The sequence below is a fragment of the Pelophylax lessonae genome, assembly GCF_965119305.1.
Source record: "Pelophylax lessonae genome assembly, chromosome: 2".
NCBI classification, from domain to species: domain Eukaryota; kingdom Metazoa; phylum Chordata; class Amphibia; order Anura; family Ranidae; genus Pelophylax; species Pelophylax lessonae.
In genome coordinates this window covers 749,302,496-749,330,123 of record NC_138769.1, presented here as the reverse complement: position 1 = coordinate 749,330,123, position 27,628 = coordinate 749,302,496, and the positions used below count along the sequence as shown (strand labels likewise).

Below are 27,628 nucleotides of genomic sequence, written 5' to 3'. Positions count from 1 at the left end.
GCCGCCATTGCAAACACAGCATCCCTCCACACATGAATGAGCCTGGCTTGTCTGTGAGGGGTGCTGTGGCTGTTATACTTGCACAGCATCCCTCCAGGCATGCCTGCCGCCATTGCTAACACAGCATCCCTCCACATATGAATGCGCCTGGCATGTCTGTGCCGGGTGCTGTGGCTGTTATACTTGCACAGCATCCCTCCAGGCGTGCCTGCCGCCATTGCAAACACAGCATCCCTCCAGACATGAATGACCCTGGCTTGTCTGTCCTGGGTGCTGTGGCTGCTATACTTGCACAGCATCCCTCCAGGCATGCCTGCCGCCACTGCAAACACAGCATCCCTGCAGCCATTGCAAACACAGCATCCCTCCACACATGAATGAGCCTGGCTTGTCTGTGAGGGGTGCTGTGGCTGTTATACTTGCACAGCATCCCTCCAGGCATGCCTGCCGCCATTGCTAACACAGCATCCCTCCACACATGAATGCGCCTGGAATGTCTGTGCCGGGTGCTGTGGCTGTTATACTTGCACAGCATCCCTCCAGGCGTGCCTGCCGCCATTGCAAACACAGCATCCCTCCAGACATGAATGACCCTGGCTTGTCTGTGCGGGGTGCTGTGGCTGCTATACTTGCACAGCCTCCCTCCAGGCGTGCCTGCCGCCATCGCAAACACAGCATCCCTCCACACATGAATGAGCCTGGCTTGTCTGTGCGGGGTGCTGTGGCTGCTATACTTGCACAGCCTCCCTCCAGGCGTGCCTGCCGCCATCGCAAACACAGCATCCCTCCACACATGAATGAGCCTGGCTTGTCTGTGATGGGTGCTGTGGCCGCTATGCTTGCACAGCCTCCCTCCAGGCATGCCGGCTACCATTGCAAATACAGCATCCCTCCACACATATAGGCGCCTGGCTTGTCCATGCGGGGTGCTGTGGCTGCTATACTTGGACAGCATCCCTCCAGGCTTGCCTGCCGCCATTGCAAACACAGCATTCCTTTCAGACATGAATAACCCTGGCTTGTCTGTGCGGGGTGCTGTGTCCACTATACTTGCACGTCATCCCTCCCAGACTATCTCCGGGCCGCATGCCTGACACTCTTGGGCCACAAGTTGGACACACCTTGAATAAATGATGGGGGACACACAACAGCCAGGAAATGAGGCAGACCCCATCTGACTTGTACAGCTAATGCACATTGTGAGAAGCTCACAGTATGCAATGAAGTAAGCAATTCCAATCCAGAAGAGGAGCTGGTACAACTGTGCAAGACTGATAGGAAGGGTGGAGTCCAGCTTTTAATAAGTTCCAGGAGGGACCACTAGGGGGCAATCACAGGCAGTATGAGGATGGGAAGACTCACCGGTATAAGGCTGAATGCTGGTCTGTGCTCTCAGAGGACTGCTCAGAAGGATGGTCAGGGAATCCGATCTGCTCTTAGTGTTTTCAATCTCTCTGCCAATGATATCTCCATCCTCTTCCTCCTCGGAAGGGATCCTCATATGCCTCTCCGTCGGCTCCTCCTGCACGGCCACCCCCCTCATGCTGTTCTCCATCTCATTCAGCTCCTCCCCCAGCTTTTCAATGCTCAGATGAGTCCCGTTGGCCTCGGCCGGAGCGCGGTCTAGGAGTTCGTCTATCAGGCTGTCTACAGACTCTGCCGTCTCCCACTTAGAGGATGCCCAGTGCTGCGGATCTCTGTGAGGGCCACCACCTCTCTCCTCCGCTCCATTCTCCGTACCCGTTACCAGTTCCTCTACCTCTGTCCTGGAGTGGCTGCTCTCCTCCACCGGTTCACGTTTCACTTTTTTCACTTCCACGTCTTCAGTGCGCCCGGGATGTGCTGCCACCCGCTGTGCACCCCCCACATACCCCTGTTCCTCTGCTATGGAGCCATTCATGAGAACGGGCCCTGCATTACCATCATGAGATGGTTCCGTGACTCCTCCATCTACCCCCCCTCCCTGACCTCCAGATCCCTGCCCTTCCTCCTCCTGCAAGCTTCTTTTCTTAGTCCTTGGAGTGACGTTGTGCCTCCGCCCCTCCCGCTCTTTGCTCTCTTGGGTTCTGGAGGAAGGAGCAGGTTGGGAGAAGTAGTCCGGTGATACCGTGACTTCTTCCGGAGTAGAGGGGGACAGGCTGCGGGGGCTGGGTTCCTCCCCATCGTAGGGAGCCGACCAGACCCGACAAGCCCGAGTACATCGGTCTATCCCAGCCCGGGCTTCTTGGAGATACTCTAAATAATTGGAATCCAACTCGGCCACTTCGTCCCAAGACAAGGAGCCATGGCGAGGACTTCCGAAGGAGGTGTCCGCCGGGGAAGAGAAGCTGGAGGACCTCTGAGAGGGGCTCTCGGGGGTCTGACGCATGAAGAAACCCATCCTAGAGGGGGTGGAGGGTCTTGGCACAGTGTTGACAGACGACGTATCAATGCTCGGGCTCCCATGAGCTGCAAAGAGAGACAAAGTGACAATTTCTACTTTAGGTATGTTCTGCTTTCCTAAAACAACCCCAAAACATACGCTGCTACGTACGCTGTCTATGCTCCACCCACCTCATCACATGGCGCACAGCTCTCTGCTATAGGTGCTGTCTCCACCCACCTCATCATGACGCACAGCTCTCCGCTATAGGCGCCGTCTCCACCCACCTCATCACATGACACACAGCTCTCCGCTATAGGTGCTGTCTCCACCCACCTCATCACATGACGCACAGCTCTCCGCTATAGGTGCTGTCTCCACCCACCTCATCACATGACGCACAGCTCTCCGCTATAGGTGCCATCTCCACCCACCTCATCACATGACACACAGCTCTCCGCTATAGGTGCTGTCTCCACCCACCTCATCACATGACGCACAGCTCTCCGCTATAGGTGCTGTCTCCACCCACCTCATCACATGACGCACAGCTCTCCGCTATAGGTGCCGTCTCCACCCGCCTCATCACATGACGCACAGCTCTCCGCTATAGGCTCTGTCTCCACCCACCTCATCACATGACGCACAGCTCTCCGCTATAGGCTCTGTCTCCACCCACCTCATCATATGACGCACAGCTCTCCGATATAGGCGCCGTCTCCACCCACCTCATCACATGACGCACAGCTCTCCGCTATAGGTGCTGTCTCCCCCCGTCTCATCACATGACGCAAAGCTCTCCGCTATAGGTGCTGTCTCCCCCCGCCTCATCACATGACGCACAGCTCTCCGCTATAGGTGCTGTCTCCCCCCGCCTCATCACATGACGCACAGCTCTCCGCTATAGGTGCTGTCTCCCCCCGCCTCATCACATGGCGCACAGCTCTCCGCTATAGGCGCCGTCTCCACCCACCTCATCACATGACACACAGCTCTCCGCTATAGGCGCCGTCTCCACCCACCTCATCACATGACACACAGCTCTCCGCTATAGGTGCTGTCTCCACCCACCTCATCACATGATGTACAGCTCTCAGCTATAAGTGCTGTCTCCACCCACCTCATCACATGACACACAGCTCTCCGCTATAGGTGCTGGTTCCACCCATCTCATCCCATGATGCACAGCTGACAGCTATAGGTGCTGGTTCCACCCATCTCATCCCATGATGCCCAGCTCTCTGCTTTAGTTGGTGTCTCCACCCACCTCAGCATATGACATTTAGCATAATACCGGTCTCTCACATTCTCTCACCTTTGGACCAGGTTGCGTGCTCCTCCTCTCTATCCGCGCAGGCCAGGCGTTCTTTGCGGCAACATAGCGGGACGAGGGAGAGGAATTTATCTGCAGTTTTGGAATAAAGATCCAAGTCCTTCACGGCTCTTCTCTGACTCAGCATGACATGATTACATGGGATCAGATACCTGTGCAGGAAGAGGACATTGATATGCATTACTATACTGTATACCTGTTGTATACCTGCGTATTATTCACTACAAATAGGCAATTATCTGATATATTTTTATAGAAAGCGCAAAATCTCTGCAAATGATTGTATACCAGGAATATCAGATGACAGACAACAGGAGAGAAGTGCAGTGCAGTTACAACCAGCTGCCACTAGAGGAAAATTCTGAATGGATTTCTTATCAAAGGCTGATCACAACATGTACTTGATTTACCCTTTTTATCAAATACTTCTATAGGGTGCGGGAAGGTCATATACATCACCAGAAAAACAGGAAATGCCGGAACTCAGGGGATCAGTACATAGTAATGTGACCCCGAAGACCCAACAATACACAACGTATCCACCCCCCCAAAGCCTATCCATTGTAGATAGTACTGGCCTTGCGAAGACACACCATTGTGCATAGTATTGTCCTTTCAGGACCTCTTCATTGCACAGAGCATTGTCCCCTCATTTGTACACTGTCCGCCTTCCCATCCCCCACACTGTACTAAGGCTGGTCATACACTAATAGTGCCATCTCTTGGTGGATGGACGAATCTCCTTGTTGGGCTATGGTGTTCGGACATCTGATCGGATGCAGCTGCTGTTTGACCAGCCCGACAGGGCCTACCACTAAGCGAATTTCAGCCAGTTTTTCAGGAACCAGCCAAAATTCACAGAGTACGTATCATGCTCGGTTGTCCCTCTATTGTATATATTATCCTTATCCTCATCCTAGAGCTTGTGCATTGTACACAACAGACTATCAACCCCTCAGAGCTCCTCTATTGCTCACAATATCGTCTCCCTAGAGCAGTGATGGCGAACCTTGGCATCCCTCCCCTACAGCCCCTTTATTCCACACAGTGTCGTCCCCCCGCAGCCCCTCCACTGCAACCAGTACCATCTCCCCAGAGCTCCTCCATTGCACCCAGTACCATCTCTCCAGAGCTCCTCCATTGCTCCCAGTACCATCTCCCCAGAGCTCCTCCATTGCACCCAGTACCATCTCCCCAGAGCTCCTCCATTGCACCCAGTACCATCTCCCCAGAGCTCCTCCATTGCACCCAGTACCATCTCCCCAGAGCTCCTCCATTGCACCCAGTACCATCTCCCCAGAGCTCCTCCATTGCACCCAGTACCATCTCCCCAGAGCTCCTCCATTGCACCCAGTACCATCTGCCCAGAGCTCCTCCATTGCACCCAGTACCATCTCCCCAGAGCTCCTCCATTGCACCCAGTACCATCTCCCCAGAGCTCCTCCATTGCACCCAGTACCATCTGCCCAGAGCTCCTCCATTGCACCCAGTACCATCTCCCCAGAGCTCCTCCATTGCACCCAGTACCATCTCTCCAGAGCTCCTCCATTGCACCCAGTACCATCTCCCCAGAGCTCCTCCATTGCACCCAGTACCATCTCCCCAGAGCTCCTCCATTGCACCCAGTACCATCTGCCCAGAGCTCCTCCATTGCACCCAGTACCATCTGCCCAGAGCTCCTCCATTGCACCCAGTACCATCTGCCCAGAGCTCCTCCATTGCTCCCAGTACCATCTGCCCAGAGCTCCTCCATTGCACCCAGTACCATCTCCCCAGAGCTCCTCCATTGCACCCAGTACCATCTGCCCAGAGCTCCTCCATTGCACCCAGTACCATCTCCCCAGAGCTCCTCCATTGCTCCCAGTACCATCTCCCCAGAGCTCCTCCATTGCACCCAGTACCATCTCCCCAGAGCTCCTCCATTGCACCCAGTACCATCTGCCCAGAGCTCCTCCATTGCACCCAGTACCATCTGCCCAGAGCTCCTCCATTGCTCCCAGTACCATCTCCCCAGAGCTCCTCCATTGCACCCAGTACCATCTCTCCAGAGCTCCTCCATTGCACCCAGTACCATCTCTCCAGAGCTCCTCCATTGCTCCCAGTACCATCTGCCCAGAGCTCCTCCATTGCACCCAGTACCATCTGCCTAGAGCTCCTCCATTGCACCCAGTACCATCTCCCCAGAGCTCCTCCATTGCACCCAGTACCATCTGCCCAGAGCTCCTCCATTGCACCCAGTACCATCTGCCCAGAGCTCCTCCATTGCAACCAGTACCATCTCCCCAGAGCTCCTTCATTGCACCCAGTACCATCTGCCCAGAGCTCCTCCATTGCACCCAGTACCATCTGCCCAGAGCTCCTCCATTGCACCCAGTACCATCTGCCCAGAGCTCCTCCATTGCACCCAGTACCATCTCCCCAGAGCTCCTCCATTGCACCCAGTACCATCTCCCCAGAGCTCCTCCATTGTACACAGCATTGTTTGCCCCTCTATGAAGTCCTCTCACCTGAGTACCAGCTGCAGTAAGACGTCCTCACAGTTCAGGTTGAGCAGCGTCTGGAACAGAGTCAGCGACACCATACACAGCTGCAGGAAAACACAAGAGGAATAGGAGAGTCGTCTTTTATTGATGGGGAAGAATAGAAGGAATAGGAGGAGTTATCTTATGTTGCAGGGGAAGAGCAGAAGGAATCAAATAATCATCTTATAATGAAGGAAAAGAATAGAAGGAATAGGAGAGTCATCTAATAAGTGTTTATTAAGCAGCAGTACAAAATATTTCATGTAATGACATGCACAGCCTTACACCTGGGAAGATATAGAAAGACTGAGCTATTCTAATACTTAGAGGGTCAGCACACTTAAAGGAGTTGTAAAGTCTCAAGGTTTGCATTCTATGCATTAAGGTGAAAAAAATCCTCTTGGTTGAAGCTTCCCCCTAGTGCCCCCCCCGTTATTCTTACCTGAACCCGAACGTTCCAGCGAGGAGCACGAACCCAGCAGCTTCAGCCGCTGTCTCGGGTCCTCATTGGATAGATTGATAGCAGCAGGAGATATAGGCTCCCGCCGCTGTCAATCAAATCCAGTGACACGAGAGCAGGGGGGGGGGAGCAGGGCGGGGCCGAGTCCTGCTGTTTGTGTCAATGGACGCAGCAGCAGGACTCAGGAGTGCACCCACACGGGTGCCCCCATGAAAAGTGGCTCTCCATGGGGACACCCGATGAAAAGGAGGAGCGAAGGGGAGGATCGGGGCTGCACTGCATCGACCATTGTTTTATATATTGCCTGGGCACAATGGGTGTACAGACCTGGGTATTCAGCACAGGGATGGTGAGAACCCCTTATAATGGGCACAGCGGGTGTAGAGACCCAGGAACTGAGCACAGGGATGGTGGGAACCCCTCATAATGGACACAGCAAGTGTACAGACCCGGGAACTCAGCACAGGGATGGTGGGAACTCCTCATAATGGGCACAGCAGGTGTACAGACCCGGGAACTCAGCACAGGGATGGTGGGAACCCCTCATAATGGGCCCAGCAGGTGTAGAGACCCAGGAACTCAGCACAGGGATGGTGGGAACCCCTCATAATGGGCACAGCAGGTGTACAGACCCAGGAACTCAGCACAGGGATGGTGGGAACCCCTCATAGTGGGTACAGCAGGTGTACAGACCTAGGAACTCAGCACAGGGATGGTGGGAACCCCTCATAATGGGCCCAGCAGGTGTACAGACCCAGGAACTCAGCACAGGGATGGTGGGAACCCCTCATAATGAGCACAGCAGGTGTACAGACCCAGGAACTCAGCACAGGGATGGTGGGAACCCCTCATAATGGGCCCAGCAGGTGTACAGACCCCGAGAACTCAGCACAGGGATGGTGGGAACCCCTCATAATGGGCACATCAGGTGTACAGACCCAGGAACTCAGCACAGGAATGGTGGGAACCCCTCATAATGAGCACAGCAGGTGTACAGACCCGGGAACTCAGCACAGGGATGGTGGGAACTCCTCATAATGGGCACAGCAGGTGTACAGACCCGGGAACTCAGCACAGGGATGGTGGGAACCCCTCATAATGGGCCCAGCAGGTGTACAGACCCGGGAACTCAGCACAGGGATGGTGGGAACTCCTCATAATGGGCACAGCAGGTGTACAGACCCAGGAACTCAGCACAGGGATGGTGGGAAACTGCCATTCCACTCCCTGACAGCGAGGTGTGAGGTTGCTGATTCCTTAGCTCGTGTGCTTCCAGAAGCCAGGGGCTAGAGTTGTTTCTCTGCCCCAGGAGGGATGCTGGATCCTGGGGAGGACCCCGGCGGGGGCCCCCTGGATAGGCCTGAGACTAGGCCTCAGCCTATGGAAGACATGGAGCTCGGCCCAAGGAGGGGTGAATCCCTATCTACCTTTAGACGGAGGATTGTGGACAAGCTGACAAGGATTGAGAAAGAGGAGGAGAAATTGGCAGCTTTAAAAACTGAATTTAAAAAGAAAAAGTTGTATTGTGCCAAACTGTACAGTAAGAAGAGACCGGCTCTGAGGCCTGAATTAAAGGACTTGGAGCAAGCTTTGAGGAAGCAGAAAGAGTTGGTGAGCTCTCTGAAGGAAAGTAGCGGAGCTTTTAAGGAGAAATACAGGAATGAGGAACGTTTCAGCCGTATGAGGAGAGGAGCCGTTTCCAGCATGGAGAGTGACCCAGCCAGTGAAGAGATGCAGGTACCGACAGAGTCAGCAGAGAGTGAGAAAGTGGGCCCGGAGGATGAGCCCAGCTCTTCAACACCTCAGACATCTGCTGAGCCCCCAATGGCGGAGGCCTCTGTCTCCCTCCCTCTGCAGCAGCAATGTGGAACATCTGAGCAGGAGGTTGAGGGGGGTACTGGCATGTTGGAGTTCATCGCTGAGCTGGAAACCCCTCTGGATGGAAGAAAGTTACATTTTTCTGTGGATTCCTCAGATGAGGAGATGGATATCATTCCTCGTCCTATGAAAGAGAGACCTGTGGAGAGGGGAACATTCACCATAAAGCCTGCAACAACCAGGAGGAAGTTTGATCCCACCATCAGCCATGACACTGCAGAGGTAACAACACAGCAAGCAGGTACAGTGTGTGTGCAAGGTGGTGATGTGAACTTTAATGACAATGTGCTTGCTGAGGGTTGTAGTGCTATGGGCTGTCAGCCCACACCCATAGACAATGTGCAGCATGCAGTGCAACCTGATGCACCTGCTAAAAAAACTTTAAATGCGATTGGTGGGAAAACTGAAAATAACTTTGAGCTTTTGGTTGAAGTGTCTGCAGAGAGGAGCACCACGGACATTGCAAAGGCTTTTCCTGACCCAAATAAAGCTGTTGTTCCTGAAAATGGTGCAGGAGATGCTGGGAGCAGTAGTGCTACAACTGTTGGGGATTCTGCAGTAAAAAAAACTGTGATTGAACCCAGGAAAGCAGCTGAGTGCTTAGAGAAGGGGGAGGGGGTGGGTCTTGTCTCTGCTGCTCCAAAGACTGCAAGGGATGTTTCAGGCTCCTTGTCAGCAGGTGTGGCTGTGTCTAAGGACAATGCTGTAATTACTGGTATGTCTGGGAGGAAAACCTATGCTGGTGCTGCTACAGGATCTGGTAGGGGGGAGCATGGAAATGGTTTATCTTCCTCACTATTTAAAAGGAGGAATGTGGTTCAGCTCAGATGGGAAGGCGAAGGTATTCCCCCATATAGGAGAGCTGTGGTTGATAAGATTCTGCAGATGGGGTTTAGACCCGAAGATATCTTCGCCCTGATCAGTCCGACCGGCTCCTATGAGTATGATTTGTCCTTTATCCGTCCGGAGTCTTTGGACATATTTTGGGAGAAATATGAACATGTGTGTAGGAGCCTGCCGGACTGGAGAGGGCTCATCCCCAAAGTTGTGTCACGTCAGCCACTTATTAAAATGGTGACGATTCTTGTGCGCAATGAGTCCATACCACAAGGGGATTTATCTGTATGGCTGAGGAGATATGGAGACATCCTGAGCCCCTTACACAAAATTATGGATGACCGAGGAATATGGACGGGGGGATGGTCTGTGCAGCTAAAACTGAGGGTTATTGATAATGTCATCCAGCATCTGCCATCCTCAGCTTTCCTGGGGAGGGACAGACTGACCATCTTCTATCCAGGCCAGCCAAAACTGTGTAATAAATGTGGGGATAAAGGGCACTTTGCATCCTCCTGTCCAGTGATGAAATGCTCTCTGTGTCAGGATTTAGGGCATTTGGCAAAGGATTGCAACATTATAAGGTGCAACTTGTGCAATTCGGTTGGGCATCCTTATAGCCAGTGTCCCGAGGCAATGCATAACCAGCCTGAGCTCATGAGAGAGTTCTTCCGCCTGGACATGGAGGATGCTCAGAGCTCAGCAGCTAGGGTGCCTGCGATTCCCTCTGAGTCTGTGCCAATGCCCAGTGTGCCTGTGTCTTCCCAGTCTGTGCGTTTGCCTAGTGTGCCTGTGTCTTCCCAGTCTGTGCGTTTGCCCAGTGTGCCTGTGTCTTCCCAGTCTGTGCGTTTGCCCAGTGTGCCTGTGTCTTCCCAGTCTGTGCGTTTGCCCAGTGTGCCTGTGTCTTCCCAGTCTGTGCGTTTGCCTAGTGTGCCTGTGTCTTCCCAGTCTGTGATTTCCCAGTCTGTGCCAATTCCCAGTGTGTCAGTGTCTTCCAAATCTGTGGCGCCCCAGTCTGTGCGTTTGCATGTATCAGTTACCGAGAATGTGTCCAATCCTTCTGTGTCTATGTCCTCCAAAATTGCAGAGGCCGCAAGAGGTGCTGATGCAGGGGCATCAAGTGCAGTGCCAGTCCCACCCCCTCGACATTTCAGGGCTTCTATTGGGGACCAGGGGATGCAGAGGAGTGGGGAAAATGGTGAAGAGGCTGGCCTGGTGGCAGATAAGGTAAGGGAGAGTGGGGGTGAAGGGGAGGCTAAGAGTGGGGAGACTGTAATTTGCAGTTTGTCCAAGGATGATGTGGAATGGTTGGAGGAGAAAAGGAAGAAGGGCAAAAGAAAAAAAAAAAGGTGTTCAGTTGCCCAAAGTCCTAAGGTTTTGCCCTTGAAAAATAAGTTTGGGGTCCTGTCAGATGATGACGATGAATGGGACTCGTTGAGTACAGCGTCTTCTATGGATGATGAGTCCCAGGGTGCATTGAAGCGCACTGGTTCTCCAGGGAGAGAGAGTAGTCAGGCTAAGAAACGGCTGCCTCAATTATCCTAATGGCAGTTCCCACTCCGTTAAAAGTGGCAACCATTAATGTTGCCAGCTTAAAATCAGTGAGGGCTCGTCATATGGCCTTATTTTTGCTCAGCGAGTTTGATGCTGACATTTTGTTTTTGCAAGAGACCCATCTCAGTAATCTGGCTGATATACATCTGGCAAAGAAGGAGTGGAAGCGTGGTCCCTCCTTTTGGTCTCTTGCGGCCGAGCCTTACAGCGGGGTTGCGGTCCTTTTTTCTGGTATGGTAACATGCCGACGGGTAATTGAGGTAGAGATTGGGAGATGCATGATTTTGGATGTCTCTGTGAGGGGGCAGGACCTGCGCCTGATTAACATCTATGGTCCCCAGACAAAATGGGACAGGAAATGCCTCTTTACAAAGATTAAGCCTTTTCTTTTTACGGCTCAGCAGGTTATCTTTGGAGGTGACTTCAACACCATTACTAGGCCTAAAGACAGGAGAGGTTTCAGAGATAAGCTGGGCTATGACAGCCTTTTCCTGAATGCAATGGTTAGGGAAGCAGGTCTGGTAGATGTGCACATTAAGCGCTGCCCAGACAGCACGGGGTTCACTTTTCAGCGAGGTAATAGTCAGAGTAGGATAGATAGGTTTTTTTTTAAAGGAGGACTCTGCTTTTTCGGCACCTGTTTGTCGGGCAGTGGAGTTTTCTGATCACTGTATTCTATATTTGACTCTGAATGCCTCAGGCGTGCCACCTAGGGGGAGGGGTATCTGGAGATTGAATTCGGCCCTCCTGGATGACGAGGAAGTAAGACAATCCTTTGAGGAATTTTTTCAGGCACAGGTAACTATCCTAGACTTTTGCAACAGTAAGTCAGAATGGTGGGAGCTTATAAAACAGCGGACTGTTAGGCTTTTCAAGGCCATAGGGAGAAAGAGACAGCAAGATAAGTATATCACCTACCAGCGTTTGCGGAGGAAACTTGACCGCCTTGTATCGAATGGAGGAGATTCTGGGGCGATCTCTGAGGTGAAGCTCCTCCTGAGGACCCATCAATATGACCGGCACGCCTCTTTGGTTCAGGAAAGGGACTATGGGAAATACCATTCGCCTGACCCTTACCAGAATTGTAAACAGAGCGTAGCAGTTAAGACGGTCAATGGCCTGAAGGACAGTACGGGCTCTCTGACGAAGTCTAGGTCAGGGATCCTGGAGGTCGTCAGGTCATACTATGCTGATCTCCTGGGAGGAAAGAACCTTGATCGGACAGGGATGTTGAGTTTTTTGGACTCTACGCCAGGTCTGGAAAATATTGTTCCTTTGATGAATTTGACAGATGAAATCACTGCAGATGAGGTGATCCAGGCTATTGATAAACTAGCCATCAGGAAAACGCCAGGGCCAGATGGTTTGACAGCCGAATTTTATAAATGTTTTAAGAAGATCCTGGCTTCACACCTTGCGGAGGTTTTTAATGGCTGTTTGCATGAGGGTTCTCTCCCTCCTTCCATGAGGCAATCTGCAGTGGTTCTTCTGTCAAAGGGCAAAGATCCTTCGATGATTGAGAATTGGCGCCCCATTAGCCTTCTTAATGTCGATAGAAAGATACTGGCAAAGATTTTTTTCTGGCGATTATCATCAGTGGCAGGCGATTTGTTATCCCATCACCAGCACTGCGCAATCCAGGGTAGAAGCACTTTCTCAGCTGTGTTAGCTGTCCGGGAGGCCTTGGAGCGTTGTAGGGCTGCTGGTTGGGGTAAATATCTGCTGACATTGGATCAGGCTAAGGCCTTTGATAGGGTTAATCATGAGTACCTATGGCTCCTTCTTGGCAAGTATGGCCTGGAGGGGGGTTTCATTGATTGGCTCAAGATTTTGTACAAAGGGGCTGAAAGCTTTCCTCTGGTTAATGGTTGGGTTGGGCAGCCCTTTGTGGTTGGCTCAGGTGTGCGTCAGGGGTGTCCTTTGAGTCCTCTGCTATATGCGTTTGCAATCGACCCCTTCATTAGAAGGCTAGAGAGTGGACCATTGTGTGGGGTACCTTTGGGCATCGCTGGTGAGCCTCCTTTGAAGGTTGTGGCTTATGCTGATGACGTTTCTGTTTTTGTCTCTGGGACTGGGGAAGCGCAGGAGGTGGTCTCAGTGACAAGGCAGTATGCGGAAGCATCAGGTTCAAAGGTCAACCAGGACAAGTGTGAAGCTTTCTGGATGGGTGTGGAAGGTGAGAGCTTTGTTCTCCCGGATGACTTCCCGGAGCCCCAACAAAAAATTAGAGTTCTAGGCATTGAATTTGGCCCAGGTGACTATGGTCATGCAAATTGGGTGAGCAGGCTGGAGAATGCCAATGCCAAGGTGGCGAGCTGGAAAAGTTGGCGGTTTTCCTTAAGGGAAAAGGTTGATCTGATCAAAGGTTACCTGATTCCAATTTTTCTGTATGTCAGTTTTGTCTGCATTTTGCCAGTGTCTCTCTATACCAGGATCTATAGTTGTTTCTTCCAGCTGTTATGGGGAAACAGAATAAACCTTGTCAAAAGGAGTGTGACTTATCTTCCTAGGCGGGAGGGTGGTCTAGGAATGATCAACCCTGTAGTCTTTTTCTCTCTGATGTTTGTAAAGTACAACCTTGGTAACATGTTGGCAGAGAGACCGCCTGGGTGGGTTGGTATTTTCCAGTCCTGGTTTAGGCCCTTTCTGCGAAACTGGGAAAATGGTGGGCCAGTGAAAAGCCTGAGGGTCAAGCATGATAAGCTCCCGACTTATGTTGCCCCGTGTTTGAAAATACTTCGGCAGTGGCAAGTAACGGCAGGGGAGATCAGATCTCTTCCAAGGAAACTTCTTGAGAAGCGGATCATGAGCTCTGTTTTTTGCGAACCACTGGCCTTAAGGGATTGCCCAAGCCTAGTTTTGGGGGAGGGTTTGCATTTGATTAATTTGGAGAGAATCCCAATGAAGTTTAGGGATCAGGCTTGGCTCGCTTTCCATGGAAAACTATATGTGAAGGGCAACCTGAAGTTTCTCTCTGTGAGTGATCGTGGCTGCCCGAGAGTAGAGTGTGGAGGTGCGGTGGAGTCCATGGATCATTTTTTGCTTCAGTGCCCTTTTAATATAGAGGTGTACAAGAGGGTAGGGAGGGCTCTGAGTGTACCCTTCCTCCCCCATATGAGTTATGCAGAGTGGGTGTATGGGGCATTCCAGACTCGCCGGGATTATGATTTGGAAACACTTTTTTTAGTTAGTGTAGTAGTCCGTTATTTCACGTGGAGTGCACGGTGCCAGGTATCCTTACGGAGTAAAATCCTCCCTGTTGAGGTGGTGGTGCAGAACATTCTGGGTGAGGTTGGGAAGATTCGGGGTCTTGAGAAAGACAGGTGGCGGCAGGAGGCCTGGATAAAGGCGTGGAGGAATATCAGGACTCTGTAGCTGCTGCCTGTTGATCTCGGGGTGTGCGGCTTTTCTTTCTGTCCTTGCTTCACTCCCCTAGATTTTCAGATAAAATATATTTTTGATAAAAGGCTACATGCATGGTGACGGTGATGTTCCTTAGTCTGGCTCTCTCGTAGGGTTTATGCTGTGCGCAATTTGGTTTATTTATTATGTTCTTGTTTGGTTTTTGGTTTTGTATAGTTATATTTAATTATTTTGTAAATATGTTATTTATTAATTTATTTATTATGGTTTTATTGTATATAAGTTGTTGTTTGTAAGATTTTTCAATAAACAAAATTAACCCCTCATAATGGGCACATCAGGTGTACAGACCCAGGAACTCAGCACAGGAATGGTGGGAACCCCTCATAATGAGCACAGCAGGTGTACAGACCCGGGAACTCAGCACAGGGATGGTGGGAACTCCTCATAATGGGCACAGCAGGTGTACAGACCCGGGAACTCAGCACAGGGATGGTGGGAACCCCTCATAATGGGCCCAGCAGGTGTACAGACCCGGGAACTCAGCACAGGGATGGTGGGAACTCCTCATAATGGGCACAGCAGGTGTACAGACCCAGGAACTCAGCACAGGGATGGTGGGAAACTGCCATTCCACTCCCTGACAGCGAGGTGTGAGGTTGCTGATTCCTTAGCTCGTGTGCTTCCAGAAGCCAGGGGCTAGAGTTGTTTCTCTGCCCCAGGAGGGATGCTGGATCCTGGGGAGGACCCCGGCGGGGGCCCCCTGGATAGGCCTGAGACTAGGCCTCAGCCTATGGAAGACATGGAGCTCGGCCCAAGGAGGGGTGAATCCCTATCTACCTTTAGACGGAGGATTGTGGACAAGCTGACAAGGATTGAGAAAGAGGAGGAGAAATTGGCAGCTTTAAAAACTGAATTTAAAAAGAAAAAGTTGTATTGTGCCAAACTGTACAGTAAGAAGAGACCGGCTCTGAGGCCTGAATTAAAGGACTTGGAGCAAGCTTTGAGGAAGCAGAAAGAGTTGGTGAGCTCTCTGAAGGAAAGTAGCGGAGCTTTTAAGGAAAAATACAGGAATGAGGAACGTTTCAGCCGTATGAGGAGAGGAACCGTTTCCAGCATGGAGAGTGACCCAGCCAGTGAAGAGATGCAGGTACCGACAGAGTCAGCAGAGAGTGAGAAAGTAGGCCCGGAGGATGAGCCCAGCTCTTCAACACCTCAGACATCTGCTGAGCCCCCAATGGCGGAGGCCTCTGTCTCCCTCCCTCTGCAGCAGCAATGTGGAACATCTGAGCAGGAGGTTGAGGGGGGTACTGGCATGTTGGAGTTCATCGCTGAGCTGGAAACCCCTCTGGATGGAAGAAAGTTACATTTTTCTGCGGATTCCTCAGATGAGGATATGGATACCGTTCCTCGCCCTATGAAAGAGAGACCTGTGGAGAGAGGAACATTCACCATGAAGCCTGCAACAACCAGGAGGAAGTTTGATCCCACCATCAGCCATGACACTGCAGAGGTAACAACACAGCAAGCAGGTACAGTGTGTGTGCAAGGTGGTGATGTGAACTTTAATGACAATGTGCTTGCTGAGGGTTGTAGTGCTATGGGCTGTCAGCCCACACCCATAGACAATGTGCAGCATGCAGTGCAACCTGATGCACCTGCTAAAAAAACTTTAAATGCGATTGGTGGGAAAACTGAAAATAACTTTGAGCTTTTGGTTGAAGTGTCTGCAGAGAGGAGCACCACGGACATTGCAAAGGCTTTTCCTGACCCAGATAAAGCTGTTGTTCCTGAAAATGGTGCAGGAGATGCTGGGAGCAGTAGTGCTACAACTGTTGGGGATTCTGCAGTAAAAAAAACTGTGATTGAACCCAGGAAAGCAGCTGAGTACTTTGAGAAGGGGGAGGGGGTGGGTCTTGTCTCTGCTGCTCCAAAGACTGCAAGGGATGTTTCAGGCTCCTTGTCAGCAGGTGTGGCTGTGTCTAAGGACAATGCTGTAATTACTGGTATGTCTGGGAGGAAAACCTATGCTGGTGCTGCTACAGGATCTGGTAGGGGGGAGCATGGAAATGGTTTATCTTCCTCACTATTTAAAAGGAGGAATGTGGTTCAGCTCAGATGGGAAGGCGAAGGTATTCCCCCATATAGGAGAGCTGTGGTTGATAAGATTCTGCAGATGGGGTTTAGACCCGAAGATATCTTCGCCCTGATCAGTCCGACCGGCTCCTATGAGTATGATTTGTCCTTTATCCGTCCGGAGTCTTTGGACATATTTTGGGAGAAATATGAGCATGTGTGTAGGAGCCTGCCGGACTGGAGAGGGCTCATCCCCAAAGTTGTGTCACGTCAGCCACTTATTAAAATGGTGACGATTCTTGTGCGCAATGAGTCCATACCACAAGGGGATTTATCTGTATGGCTGAGGAGATATGGAGACATCCTGAGCCCCTTACACAAAATTATGGATGACCGAGGAATATGGACGGGGGGATGGTCTGTGCAGCTAAAACTAAAAGTCATGGATAATGTCATCCAGCATCTGCCATCCTCAGCTTTCCTGGGAAGGGACAGGCTGACCATCTTTTATCCAGGCCAGCCAAAACTGTGTAATAAATGTGGGGATAAAGGGCACTTTGCATCCTCCTGTCCAGTGATGAAATGCTCTCTGTGTCAGGATTTAGGGCATTTGGCAAAGGATTGCAACATTAAAAGGTGCAACTTGTGCAATTCGGTTGGGCATCCTTATAGCCAGTGTCCCGAGGCAATGCATAACCAGCCTGAGCTCATGAGAGAGTTCTTCCGCCTGGACATGGAGGATGCTCAGAGCTCAGCAGCTAGGGTGCCTGCGATTCCCTCTGAGTCTGTGCCAATGCCCAGTGTGCCTGTGTCTTCCCAGTCTGTGCGTTTGCCTAGTGTGCCTGTGTCTTCCCAGTCTGTGCGTTTGCCTAGTGTGCCTGTGTCTTCCCAGTCTGTGATTTCCCAGTCTGTGCCAATTCCCAGTGTGTCAGTGTCTTCCAAATCTGTGGTGCCCCAGTCTGTGCGTTTGCATGTATCAGTTACCGAGAATGTGTCCAATCCTTCTGTGTCTATGTCCTCCAAAATTGCAGAGGCCGCAAGAGGTGCTGATGCAGGGGCATCAAGTGCAGTGCCAGTCCCACCCCCTCGACATTTCAGGGCTTCTATTGGGGACCAGGGGATGCAGAGGAGTGGGGAAAATGGTGAAGAGGCTGGCCTGGTGGCAGATAAGGTAAGGGAGAGTGGGGGTGAAGGGGAGGCTAAGAGTGGGGAGACTGTAATTTGCAGTTTGTCCAAGGATGATGTGGAATGGTTGGAGGAGAAAAGGAAGAAGGGCAAAAGAAAAAAAAAAAGGTGTTCAGTTGCCCAAAGTCCTAAGGTTTTGCCCTTGAAAAATAAGTTTGGGGTCCTGTCAGATGATGACGATGAATGGGACTCGTTGAGTACGGCGTCTTCTATGGATGATGAGTCCCAGGGTGCATTGAAGCGCACTGGTTCTCCAGGGAGAGAGAGTAGTCAGGCTAAGAAACGGCTGCCTCAATTATCCTAATGGCAGTTCCCACTCCGTTAAAAGTGGCAACCATTAATGTTGCCAGCTTAAAATCAGTGAGTGCTCGTCATATGGCCTTATTTTTGCTCAGCGAGTTTGATGCTGACATTTTGTTTTTGCAAGAGACCCATCTGAGTAGTCTGGCTGATATACATCTGGCAAAGAAGGAGTGGAAGCGTGGTCCCTCCTTTTGGTCTCTTGCGGCCGAGCCTTACAGCGGGGTTGCGGTCCTTTTTTCTGGTATGGTAACATGCCGACGGGTAATTGAGGTAGAGATTGGGAGATGCATGATTTTGGACGTCTCTGTGAGGGGGCAGGACCTGCGCCTGATTAACATCTATGGTCCCCAGACAAAATGGGACAGGAAATGCCTCTTTACAAAGATTAAGCCTTTTCTTTTTACGGCTCAGCAGGTTATCTTTGGAGGTGACTTCAACACCATTACTAGGTCTAAAGACAGGAGAGGTTTCAGAGATAAGCTGGGCTATGACAGCCTTTTCCTGAATGCAATGGTTAGGGAAGCAGGTCTGGTAGATGTGCACATTAAGCGCCGCCCAGACAGCACGGGGTTCACTTTTCAGCGAGGTAATAGTCAGAGTAGGATAGATAGGTTTTTTTTAAAGGAGGACTCTGCTTTTTCGGCACCTGTTTGTCGGGCAGTGGAATTTTCTGATCACTGTATTCTATATTTGACTCTGAATGCCTCAGGCGTGCCACCTAGGGGGAGGGGTATCTGGAGATTGAATTCGGCCCTCCTGGATGACGAGGAAGTAAGACAATCCTTTGAGGAATTTTTTCAGGCACAGGTAACTATCCTAGACTTTTGCAACAGTAAGTCAGAATGGTGGGAGCTTATAAAACAGCGGACTGTTAGGCTTTTCAAGGCCATAGGGAGAAAGAGACAGCAAGATAAGTATATCACCTACCAGCGTTTGCGGAGGAAACTTGACCGCCTTGTATCGAATGGAGGAGATTCTGGGGCGATCTCTGAGGTGAAGCTCCTCCTGAGGACCCATCAATATGACCGGCACGCCTCTTTGGTTCAGGAAAGGGACTATGGGAAATACCATTCGCCTGACCCTTACCAGAATTGTAAACAGAGCGTAGCAGTTAAGACGGTCAATGGCCTGAAGGACAGTACGGGCTCTCTGACGAAGTCTAGGTCAGGGATCCTGGAGGTCGTCAGGTCATACTATGCTGATCTCCTGGGAGGAAAGAACCTTGATCGGACAGGGATGTTGAGTTTTTTGGACTCTACGCCAGGTCTGGAAAATATTGTTCCTTTGATGAATTTGACAGATGAAATCACTGCAGATGAGGTGATCCAGGCTATTGATAAACTAGCCATCAGGAAAACGCCAGGGCCAGATGGTTTGACAGCCGAATTTTATAAATGTTTTAAGAAGATCCTGGCTTCACACCTTGCGGAGGTTTTTAATGGCTGTTTGCATGAGGGTTCTCTCCCTCCTTCCATGAGGCAATCTGCAGTGGTTCTTCTGTCAAAGGGCAAAGATCCTTCGATGATTGAGAATTGGCGCCCCATTAGCCTTCTTAATGTCGATAGAAAGATACTGGCAAAGATTTTTTTCTGGCGATTATCATCAGTGGCAGGCGATTTGTTATCCCATCACCAGCACTGCGCAATCCAGGGTAGAAGCACTTTCTCAGCTGTGTTAGCTGTCCGGGAGGCCTTGGAGCGTTGTAGGGCTGCTGGTTGGGGTAAATATCTGCTGACATTGGATCAGGCTAAGGCCTTTGATAGGGTTAATCATGAGTACCTATGGCTCCTTCTTGGCAAGTATGGCCTGGAGGGGGGTTTCATTGATTGGCTCAAGATTTTGTACAAAGGGGCTGAAAGCTTTCCTCTGGTTAATGGTTGGGTTGGGCAGCCCTTTGTGGTTGGCTCAGGTGTGCGTCAGGGGTGTCCTTTGAGTCCTCTGCTATATGCGTTTGCAATCGACCCCTTCATTAGAAGGCTAGAGAGTGGACCATTGTGTGGGGTACCTTTGGGCATCGCTGGTGAGCCTCCTTTGAAGGTTGTGGCTTATGCTGATGACGTTTCTGTTTTTGTCTCTGGGACTGGGGAAGCGCAGGAGGTGGTCTCAGTGACAAGGCAGTATGCGGAAGCATCAGGTTCAAAGGTCAACCAGGACAAGTGTGAAGCTTTCTGGATGGGCGTGGAAGGTGAGAGCTTTGTTCTCCCGGATGACTTCCCGGAGCCCCAACAAAAAATTAGAGTTCTAGGCATTGAATTTGGCCCAGGTGACTATGGTCATGCAAATTGGGTGAGCAGGCTGGAGAATGCCAATGCCAAGGTGGCGAGCTGGAAAAGTTGGCGGTTTTCCTTAAGGGAAAAGGTTGATCTGATCAAAGGTTACCTGATTCCAATTTTTCTGTATGTCAGTTTTGTCTGCATTTTGCCAGTGTCTCTCTATACCAGGATCTATAGTTGTTTCTTCCAGCTGTTATGGGGAAACAGAATAAACCTTGTCAAAAGGAGTGTGACTTATCTTCCTAGGCGGGAGGGTGGTCTAGGAATGATCAACCCTGTAGTCTTTTTCTCTCTGATGTTTGTAAAGTACAACCTTGGTAACATGTTGGCAGAGAGACCGCCTGGGTGGGTTGGTATTTTCCAGTCCTGGTTTAGGCCCTTTCTGCGAAACTGGGAAAATGGTGGGCCAGTGAAAAGCCTGAGGGTCAAGCATGATAAGCTCCCGACTTATGTTGCCCCGTGTTTGAAAATACTTCGGCAGTGGCAAGTAACGGCAGGGGAGATCAGATCTCTTCCAAGGAAACTTCTTGAGAAGCGGATCATGAGCTCTGTTTTTTGCGAACCACTGGCCTTAAGGGATTGCCCAAGCCTAGTTTTGGGGGAGGGTTTGCGTTTGATTAATTTGGAGAGAATCCCAATGAAGTTTAGGGATCAGGCTTGGCTCGCTTTCCATGGAAAACTATATGTGAAGGGCAACCTGAAGTTTCTCTCTGTGAGTGATCGTGGCTGCCCGAGAGTAGAGTGTGGAGGTGCGGTGGAGTCCATGGATCATTTTTTGCTTCAGTGCCCTTTTAATATAGAGGTGTACAAGAGGGTAGGGAGGGCTCTGAGTGTACCCTTCCTCCCCCATATGAGTTATGCAGAGTGGGTGTATGGGGCATTCCAGACTCGCCGGGATTATGATTTGGAAACACTTTTTTTAGTTAGTGTAGTAGTCCGTTATTTCACGTGGAGTGCACGGTGCCAGGTATCCTTACGGAGTAAAATCCTCCCTGTTGAGGTGGTGGTGCAGAACATTCTGGGTGAGGTTGGGAAGATTCGGGGTCTTGAGAAAGACAGGTGGCGGCAGGAGGCCTGGATAAAGGCGTGGAGGAATATCAGGACTCTGTAGCTGCTGCCTGTTGATCTCGGGGTGTGCGGCTTTTCTTTCTGTCCTTGCTTCACTCCCCTAGATTTTCAGATAAAATATATTTTTGATAAAAGGCTACATGCATGGTGACGGTGATGTTCCTTAGTCTGGCTCTCTCGTAGGGTTTATGCTGTGCGCAATTTGGTTTATTTATTATGTTCTTGTTTGGTTTTTGGTTTTGTATAGTTATATTTAATTATTTTGTAAATATGTTATTTATTAATTTATTTATTATGGTTTTATTGTATATAAGTTGTTGTTTGTAAGATTTTTCAATAAACAAAATTAACCCCTCATAATGGGCCCAGCAGGTGTAGAGACCCAGGAACTCAGCACAGGGATGGTGGGAACCCCTCATAATGGGCACAGAAGGTGTACAGACCCGGGAACTCAGCACAGGGATGGTGGGAACCCCTCATAATGAGCACAGCGGGTGTACAGACCCAGGAACTCAGCACAGGGATGGTGGGAACCCCTCATAATGGGCACAGCAGGTGTACAGACCCCGGGAACTCAGCACAGGGATGGTGGGAACCCCTCATAATGGGCACAGCAGGTGTACAGACCCAGGAACTCAGCACAGGAATGGTGGGAACCCCTCATAATGAGCACAGCAAGTGTACAGACCCAGGAACTCAGCACAGGGATGGTGGGAGCCCTCATAATGAGCACAGCAGGTGTACAGACCCGGGAACTCAGCACAGGGATGGTGGGAACCCCTCATAATGGGCCCAGCAGGTGTACAGACCCGGGAACTCAGCACAGGGATGGTGGGAACTCCTCATAATGGGCACAGCAGGTGTACAGACCCAGGAACTCAGCACAGGGATGGTGGGAAACTGCCATTCCACTCCCTGACAGCGAGGTGTGAGGTTGCTGATTCCTTAGCTCGTGTGCTTCCAGAAGCCAGGGGCTAGAGTTGTTTCTCTGCCCCAGGAGGGATGCTGGATCCTGGGGAGGACCCCGGCGGGGGCCCCCTGGATAGGCCTGAGACTAGGCCTCAGCCTATGGAAGACATGGAGCTCGGCCCAAGGAGGGGTGAATCCCTATCTACCTTTAGACGGAGGATTGTGGACAAGCTGACAAGGATTGAGAAAGAGGAGGAGAAATTGGCAGCTTTAAAAACTGAATTTAAAAAGAAAAAGTTGTATTGTGCCAAACTGTACAGTAAGAAGAGACCGGCTCTGAGGCCTGAATTAAAGGACTTGGAGCAAGCTTTGAGGAAGCAGAAAGAGTTGGTGAGCTCTCTGAAGGAAAGTAGCGGAGCTTTTAAGGAGAAATACAGGAATGAGGAACGTTTCAGCCGTATGAGGAGAGGAGCCGTTTCCAGCATGGAGAGTGACCCAGCCAGTGAAGAGATGCAGGTACCGACAGAGTCAGCAGAGAGTGAGAAAGTGGGCCCGGAGGATGAGCCCAGCTCTTCAACACCTCAGACATCTGCTGAGCCCCCAATGGCGGAGGCCTCTGTCTCCCTCCCTCTGCAGCAGCAATGTGGAACATCTGAGCAGGAGGTTGAGGGGGGTACTGGCATGTTGGAGTTCATCGCTGAGCTGGAAACCCCTCTGGATGGAAGAAAGTTACATTTTTCTGTGGATTCCTCAGATGAGGAGATGGATATCATTCCTCGTCCTATGAAAGAGAGACCTGTGGAGAGGGGAACATTCACCATAAAGCCTGCAACAACCAGGAGGAAGTTTGATCCCACCATCAGCCATGACACTGCAGAGGTAACAACACAGCAAGCAGGTACAGTGTGTGTGCAAGGTGGTGATGTGAACTTTAATGACAATGTGCTTGCTGAGGGTTGTAGTGCTATGGGCTGTCAGCCCACACCCATAGACAATGTGCAGCATGCAGTGCAACCTGATGCACCTGCTAAAAAAACTTTAAATGCGATTGGTGGGAAAACTGAAAATAACTTTGAGCTTTTGGTTGAAGTGTCTGCAGAGAGGAGCACCACGGACATTGCAAAGGCTTTTCCTGACCCAAATAAAGCTGTTGTTCCTGAAAATGGTGCAGGAGATGCTGGGAGCAGTAGTGCTACAACTGTTGGGGATTCTGCAGTAAAAAAAACTGTGATTGAACCCAGGAAAGCAGCTGAGTGCTTAGAGAAGGGGGAGGGGGTGGGTCTTGTCTCTGCTGCTCCAAAGACTGCAAGGGATGTTTCAGGCTCCTTGTCAGCAGGTGTGGCTGTGTCTAAGGACAATGCTGTAATTACTGGTATGTCTGGGAGGAAAACCTATGCTGGTGCTGCTACAGGATCTGGTAGGGGGGAGCATGGAAATGGTTTATCTTCCTCACTATTTAAAAGGAGGAATGTGGTTCAGCTCAGATGGGAAGGCGAAGGTATTCCCCCATATAGGAGAGCTGTGGTTGATAAGATTCTGCAGATGGGGTTTAGACCCGAAGATATCTTCGCCCTGATCAGTCCGACCGGTTCCTATGAGTATGATTTGTCCTTTATCCGTCCGGAGTCTTTGGACATATTTTGGGAGAAATATGAGCATGTGTGTAGGAGCCTGCCGGACTGGAGAGGGCTCATCCCCAAAGTTGTGTCACGTCAGCCACTTATTAAAATGGTGACGATTCTTGTGCGCAATGAGTCCATACCACAAGGGGATTTATCTGTATGGCTGAGGAGATATGGAGACATCCTGAGCCCCTTACACAAAATTATGGATGACCGAGGAATATGGACGGGGGGATGGTCTGTGCAGCTAAAACTGAGGGTTATTGATAATGTCATCCAGCATCTGCCATCCTCAGCTTTCCTGGGGAGGGACAGACTGACCATCTTCTATCCAGGCCAGCCAAAACTGTGTAATAAATGTGGGGATAAAGGGCACTTTGCATCCTCCTGTCCAGTGATGAAATGCTCTCTGTGTCAGGATTTAGGGCATTTGGCAAAGGATTGCAACATTATAAGGTGCAACTTGTGCAATTCGGTTGGGCATCCTTATAGCCAGTGTCCCGAGGCAATGCATAACCAGCCTGAGCTCATGAGAGAGTTCTTCCGCCTGGACATGGAGGATGCTCAGAGCTCAGCAGCTAGGGTGCCTGCGATTCCCTCTGAGTCTGTGCCAATGCCCAGTGTGCCTGTGTCTTCCCAGTCTGTGCGTTTGCCTAGTGTGCCTGTGTCTTCCCAGTCTGTGCGTTTGCCCAGTGTGCCTGTGTCTTCCCAGTCTGTGCGTTTGCCCAGTGTGCCTGTGTCTTCCCAGTCTGTGCGTTTGCCCAGTGTGCCTGTGTCTTCCCAGTCTGTGCGTTTGCCCAGTGTGCCTGTGTCTTCCCAGTCTGTGCGTTTGCCTAGTGTGCCTGTGTCTTCCCAGTCTGTGATTTCCCAGTCTGTGCCAATTCCCAGTGTGTCAGTGTCTTCCAAATCTGTGGCGCCCCAGTCTGTGCGTTTGCATGTATCAGTTACCGAGAATGTGTCCAATCCTTCTGTGTCTATGTCCTCCAAAATTGCAGAGGCCGCAAGAGGTGCTGATGCAGGGGCATCAAGTGCAGTGCCAGTCCCACCCCCTCGACATTTCAGGGCTTCTATTGGGGACCAGGGGATGCAGAGGAGTGGGGAAAATGGTGAAGAGGCTGGCCTGGTGGCAGATAAGGTAAGGGAGAGTGGGGGTGAAGGGGAGGCTAAGAGTGGGGAGACTGTAATTTGCAGTTTGTCCAAGGATGATGTGGAATTGTTGGAGGAGAAAAGGAAGAAGGGCAAAAGAAAAAAAAAAAGGTGTTCAGTTGCCCAAAGTCCTAAGGTTTTGCCCTTGAAAAATAAGTTTGGGGTCCTGTCAGATGATGACGATGAATGGGACTCGTTGAGTACAGCGTCTTCTATGGATGATGAGTCCCAGGGTGCATTGAAGCGCACTGGTTCTCCAGGGAGAGAGAGTAGTCAGGCTAAGAAACGGCTGCCTCAATTATCCTAATGGCAGTTCCCACTCCGTTAAAAGTGGCAACCATTAATGTTGCCAGCTTAAAATCAGTGAGTGCTCGTCATATGGCCTTATTTTTGCTCAGCGAGTTTGATGCTGACATTTTGTTTTTGCAAGAGACCCATCTCAGTAATCTGGCTGATATACATCTGGCAAAGAAGGAGTGGAAGCGTGGTCCCTCCTTTTGGTCTCTTGCGGCCGAGCCTTACAGCGGGGTTGCGGTCCTTTTTTCCGGTATGGTAACATGCCGACGGGTAATTGAGGTAGAGATTGGGAGATGCATGATTTTGGATGTCTCTGTGAGGGGGCAGGACCTGCGCCTGATTAACATCTATGGTCCCCAGACAAAATGGGACAGGAAATGCCTCTTTACAAAGATTAAGCCTTTTCTTTTTACGGCTCAGCAGGTTATCTTTGGAGGTGACTTCAACACCATTACTAGGCCTAAAGACAGGAGAGGTTTCAGAGATAAGCTGGGCTATGACAGCCTTTTCCTGAATGCAATGGTTAGGGAAGCAGGTCTGGTAGATGTGCACATTAAGCGCTGCCCAGACAGCACGGGGTTCACTTTTCAGCGAGGTAATAGTCAGAGTAGGATAGATAGGTTTTTTTTAAAGGAGGACTCTGCTTTTTCGGCACCTGTGTGTCGGACAGTGGAGTTTTCTGATCACTGTATTCTATATTTGACTCTGAATGCCTCAGGCGTGCCACCTAGGGGGAGGGGTATCTGGAGATTGAATTCGGCCCTCCTGGATGACGAGGAAGTAAGACAATCCTTTGAGGAATTTTTTCAGGCACAGGTAACTATCCTAGACTTTTGCAACAGTAAGTCAGAATGGTGGGAGCTTATAAAACAGCGGACTGTTAGGCTTTTCAAGGCCATAGGGAGAAAGAGACAGCAAGATAAGTATATCACCTACCAGCGTTTGCGGAGGAAACTTGACCGCCTTGTATCGAATGGAGGAGATTCTGGGGCGATCTCTGAGGTGAAGCTCCTCCTGAGGACCCATCAATATGACCGGCACGCCTCTTTGGTTCAGGAAAGGGACTATGGGAAATACCATTCGCCTGACCCTTACCAGAATTGTAAACAGAGTGTAGCAGTTAAGACGGTCAATGGCCTGAAGGACAGTACGGGCTCTCTGACGAAGTCTAGGTCAGGGATCCTGGAGGTCGTCAGGTCATACTATGCTGATCTCCTGGGAGGAAAGAACCTTGATCGGACAGGGATGTTGAGTTTTTTGGACTCTACGCCAGGTCTGGAAAATATTGTTCCTTTGATGAATTTGACAGATGAAATCACTGCAGATGAGGTGATCCAGGCTATTGATAAACTAGCCATCAGGAAAACGCCAGGGCCAGATGGTTTGACAGCCGAATTTTATAAATGTTTTAAGAAGATCCTGGCTTCACACCTTGCGGAGGTTTTTAATGGCTGTTTGCATGAGGGTTCTCTCCCTCCTTCCATGAGGCAATCTGCAGTGGTTCTTCTGTCAAAGGGCAAAGATCCTTCGATGATTGAGAATTGGCGCCCCATTAGCCTTCTTAATGTCGATAGAAAGATACTGGCAAAGATTTTTTTCTGGCGATTATCATCAGTGGCAGGCGATTTGTTATCCCATCACCAGCACTGCGCAATCCAGGGTAGAAGCACTTTCTCAGCTGTGTTAGCTGTCCGGGAGGCCTTGGAGCGTTGTAGGGCTGCTGGTTGGGGTAAATATCTGCTGACATTGGATCAGGCTAAGGCCTTTGATAGGGTTAATCATGAGTACCTATGGCTCCTTCTTGGCAAGTATGGCCTGGAGGGGGGTTTCATTGATTGGCTCAAGATTTTGTACAAAGGGGCCGAAAGCTTTCCTCTGGTTAATGGTTGGGTTGGGCAGCCCTTTGTGGTTGGCTCAGGTGTGAGTCAGGGGTGTCCTTTGAGTCCTCTGCTATATGCGTTTGCAATCGACCCCTTCATTAGAAGGCTAGAGAGTGGACCATTGTGTGGGGTACCTTTGGGCATCGCTGGTGAGCCTCCTTTGAAGGTTGTGGCTTATGCTGATGACGTTTCTGTTTTTGTCTCTGGGACTGGGGAAGCGCAGGAGGTGGTCTCAGTGACAAGGCAGTATGCGGAAGCATCAGGTTCAAAGGTCAACCAGGACAAGTGTGAAGCTTTCTGGATGGGTGTGGAAGGTGAGAGCTTTGTTCTCCCGGATGACTTCCCGGAGCCCCAACAAAAAATTAGAGTTCTAGGCATTGAATTTGGCCCAGGTGACTATGGTCATGCAAATTGGGTGAGCAGGCTGGAGAATGCCAATGCCAAGGTGGCGAGCTGGAAAAGTTGGCGGTTTTCCTTAAGGGAAAAGGTTGATCTGATCAAAGGTTACCTGATTCCAATTTTTCTGTATGTCAGTTTTGTCTGCATTTTGCCAGTGTCTC

General features: G+C 50.6%; 1 protein-coding gene across 2 annotated transcripts in view; it reads right to left on the bottom strand.

The window, feature by feature from the left end:
* Positions 1 to 27,628, bottom strand: part of FHIP1B (FHF complex subunit HOOK interacting protein 1B) — a 132,938-nt gene that overhangs the window by 16,873 nt on the left and 88,437 nt on the right. For both annotated transcript variants that reach the window (XM_082245116.1, XM_082245117.1), the window contains exons 8-10: positions 6,203 to 6,282; positions 3,678 to 3,847; positions 1,363 to 2,448 (exon numbers count right to left, since the gene is read on the bottom strand). In XM_082245116.1, the coding sequence (XP_082101242.1) occupies positions 1,363 to 2,448; positions 3,678 to 3,847; positions 6,203 to 6,282 (1,336 nt within the window). The remainder of the gene's footprint in view (positions 1 to 1,362; positions 2,449 to 3,677; positions 3,848 to 6,202; positions 6,283 to 27,628) is intronic.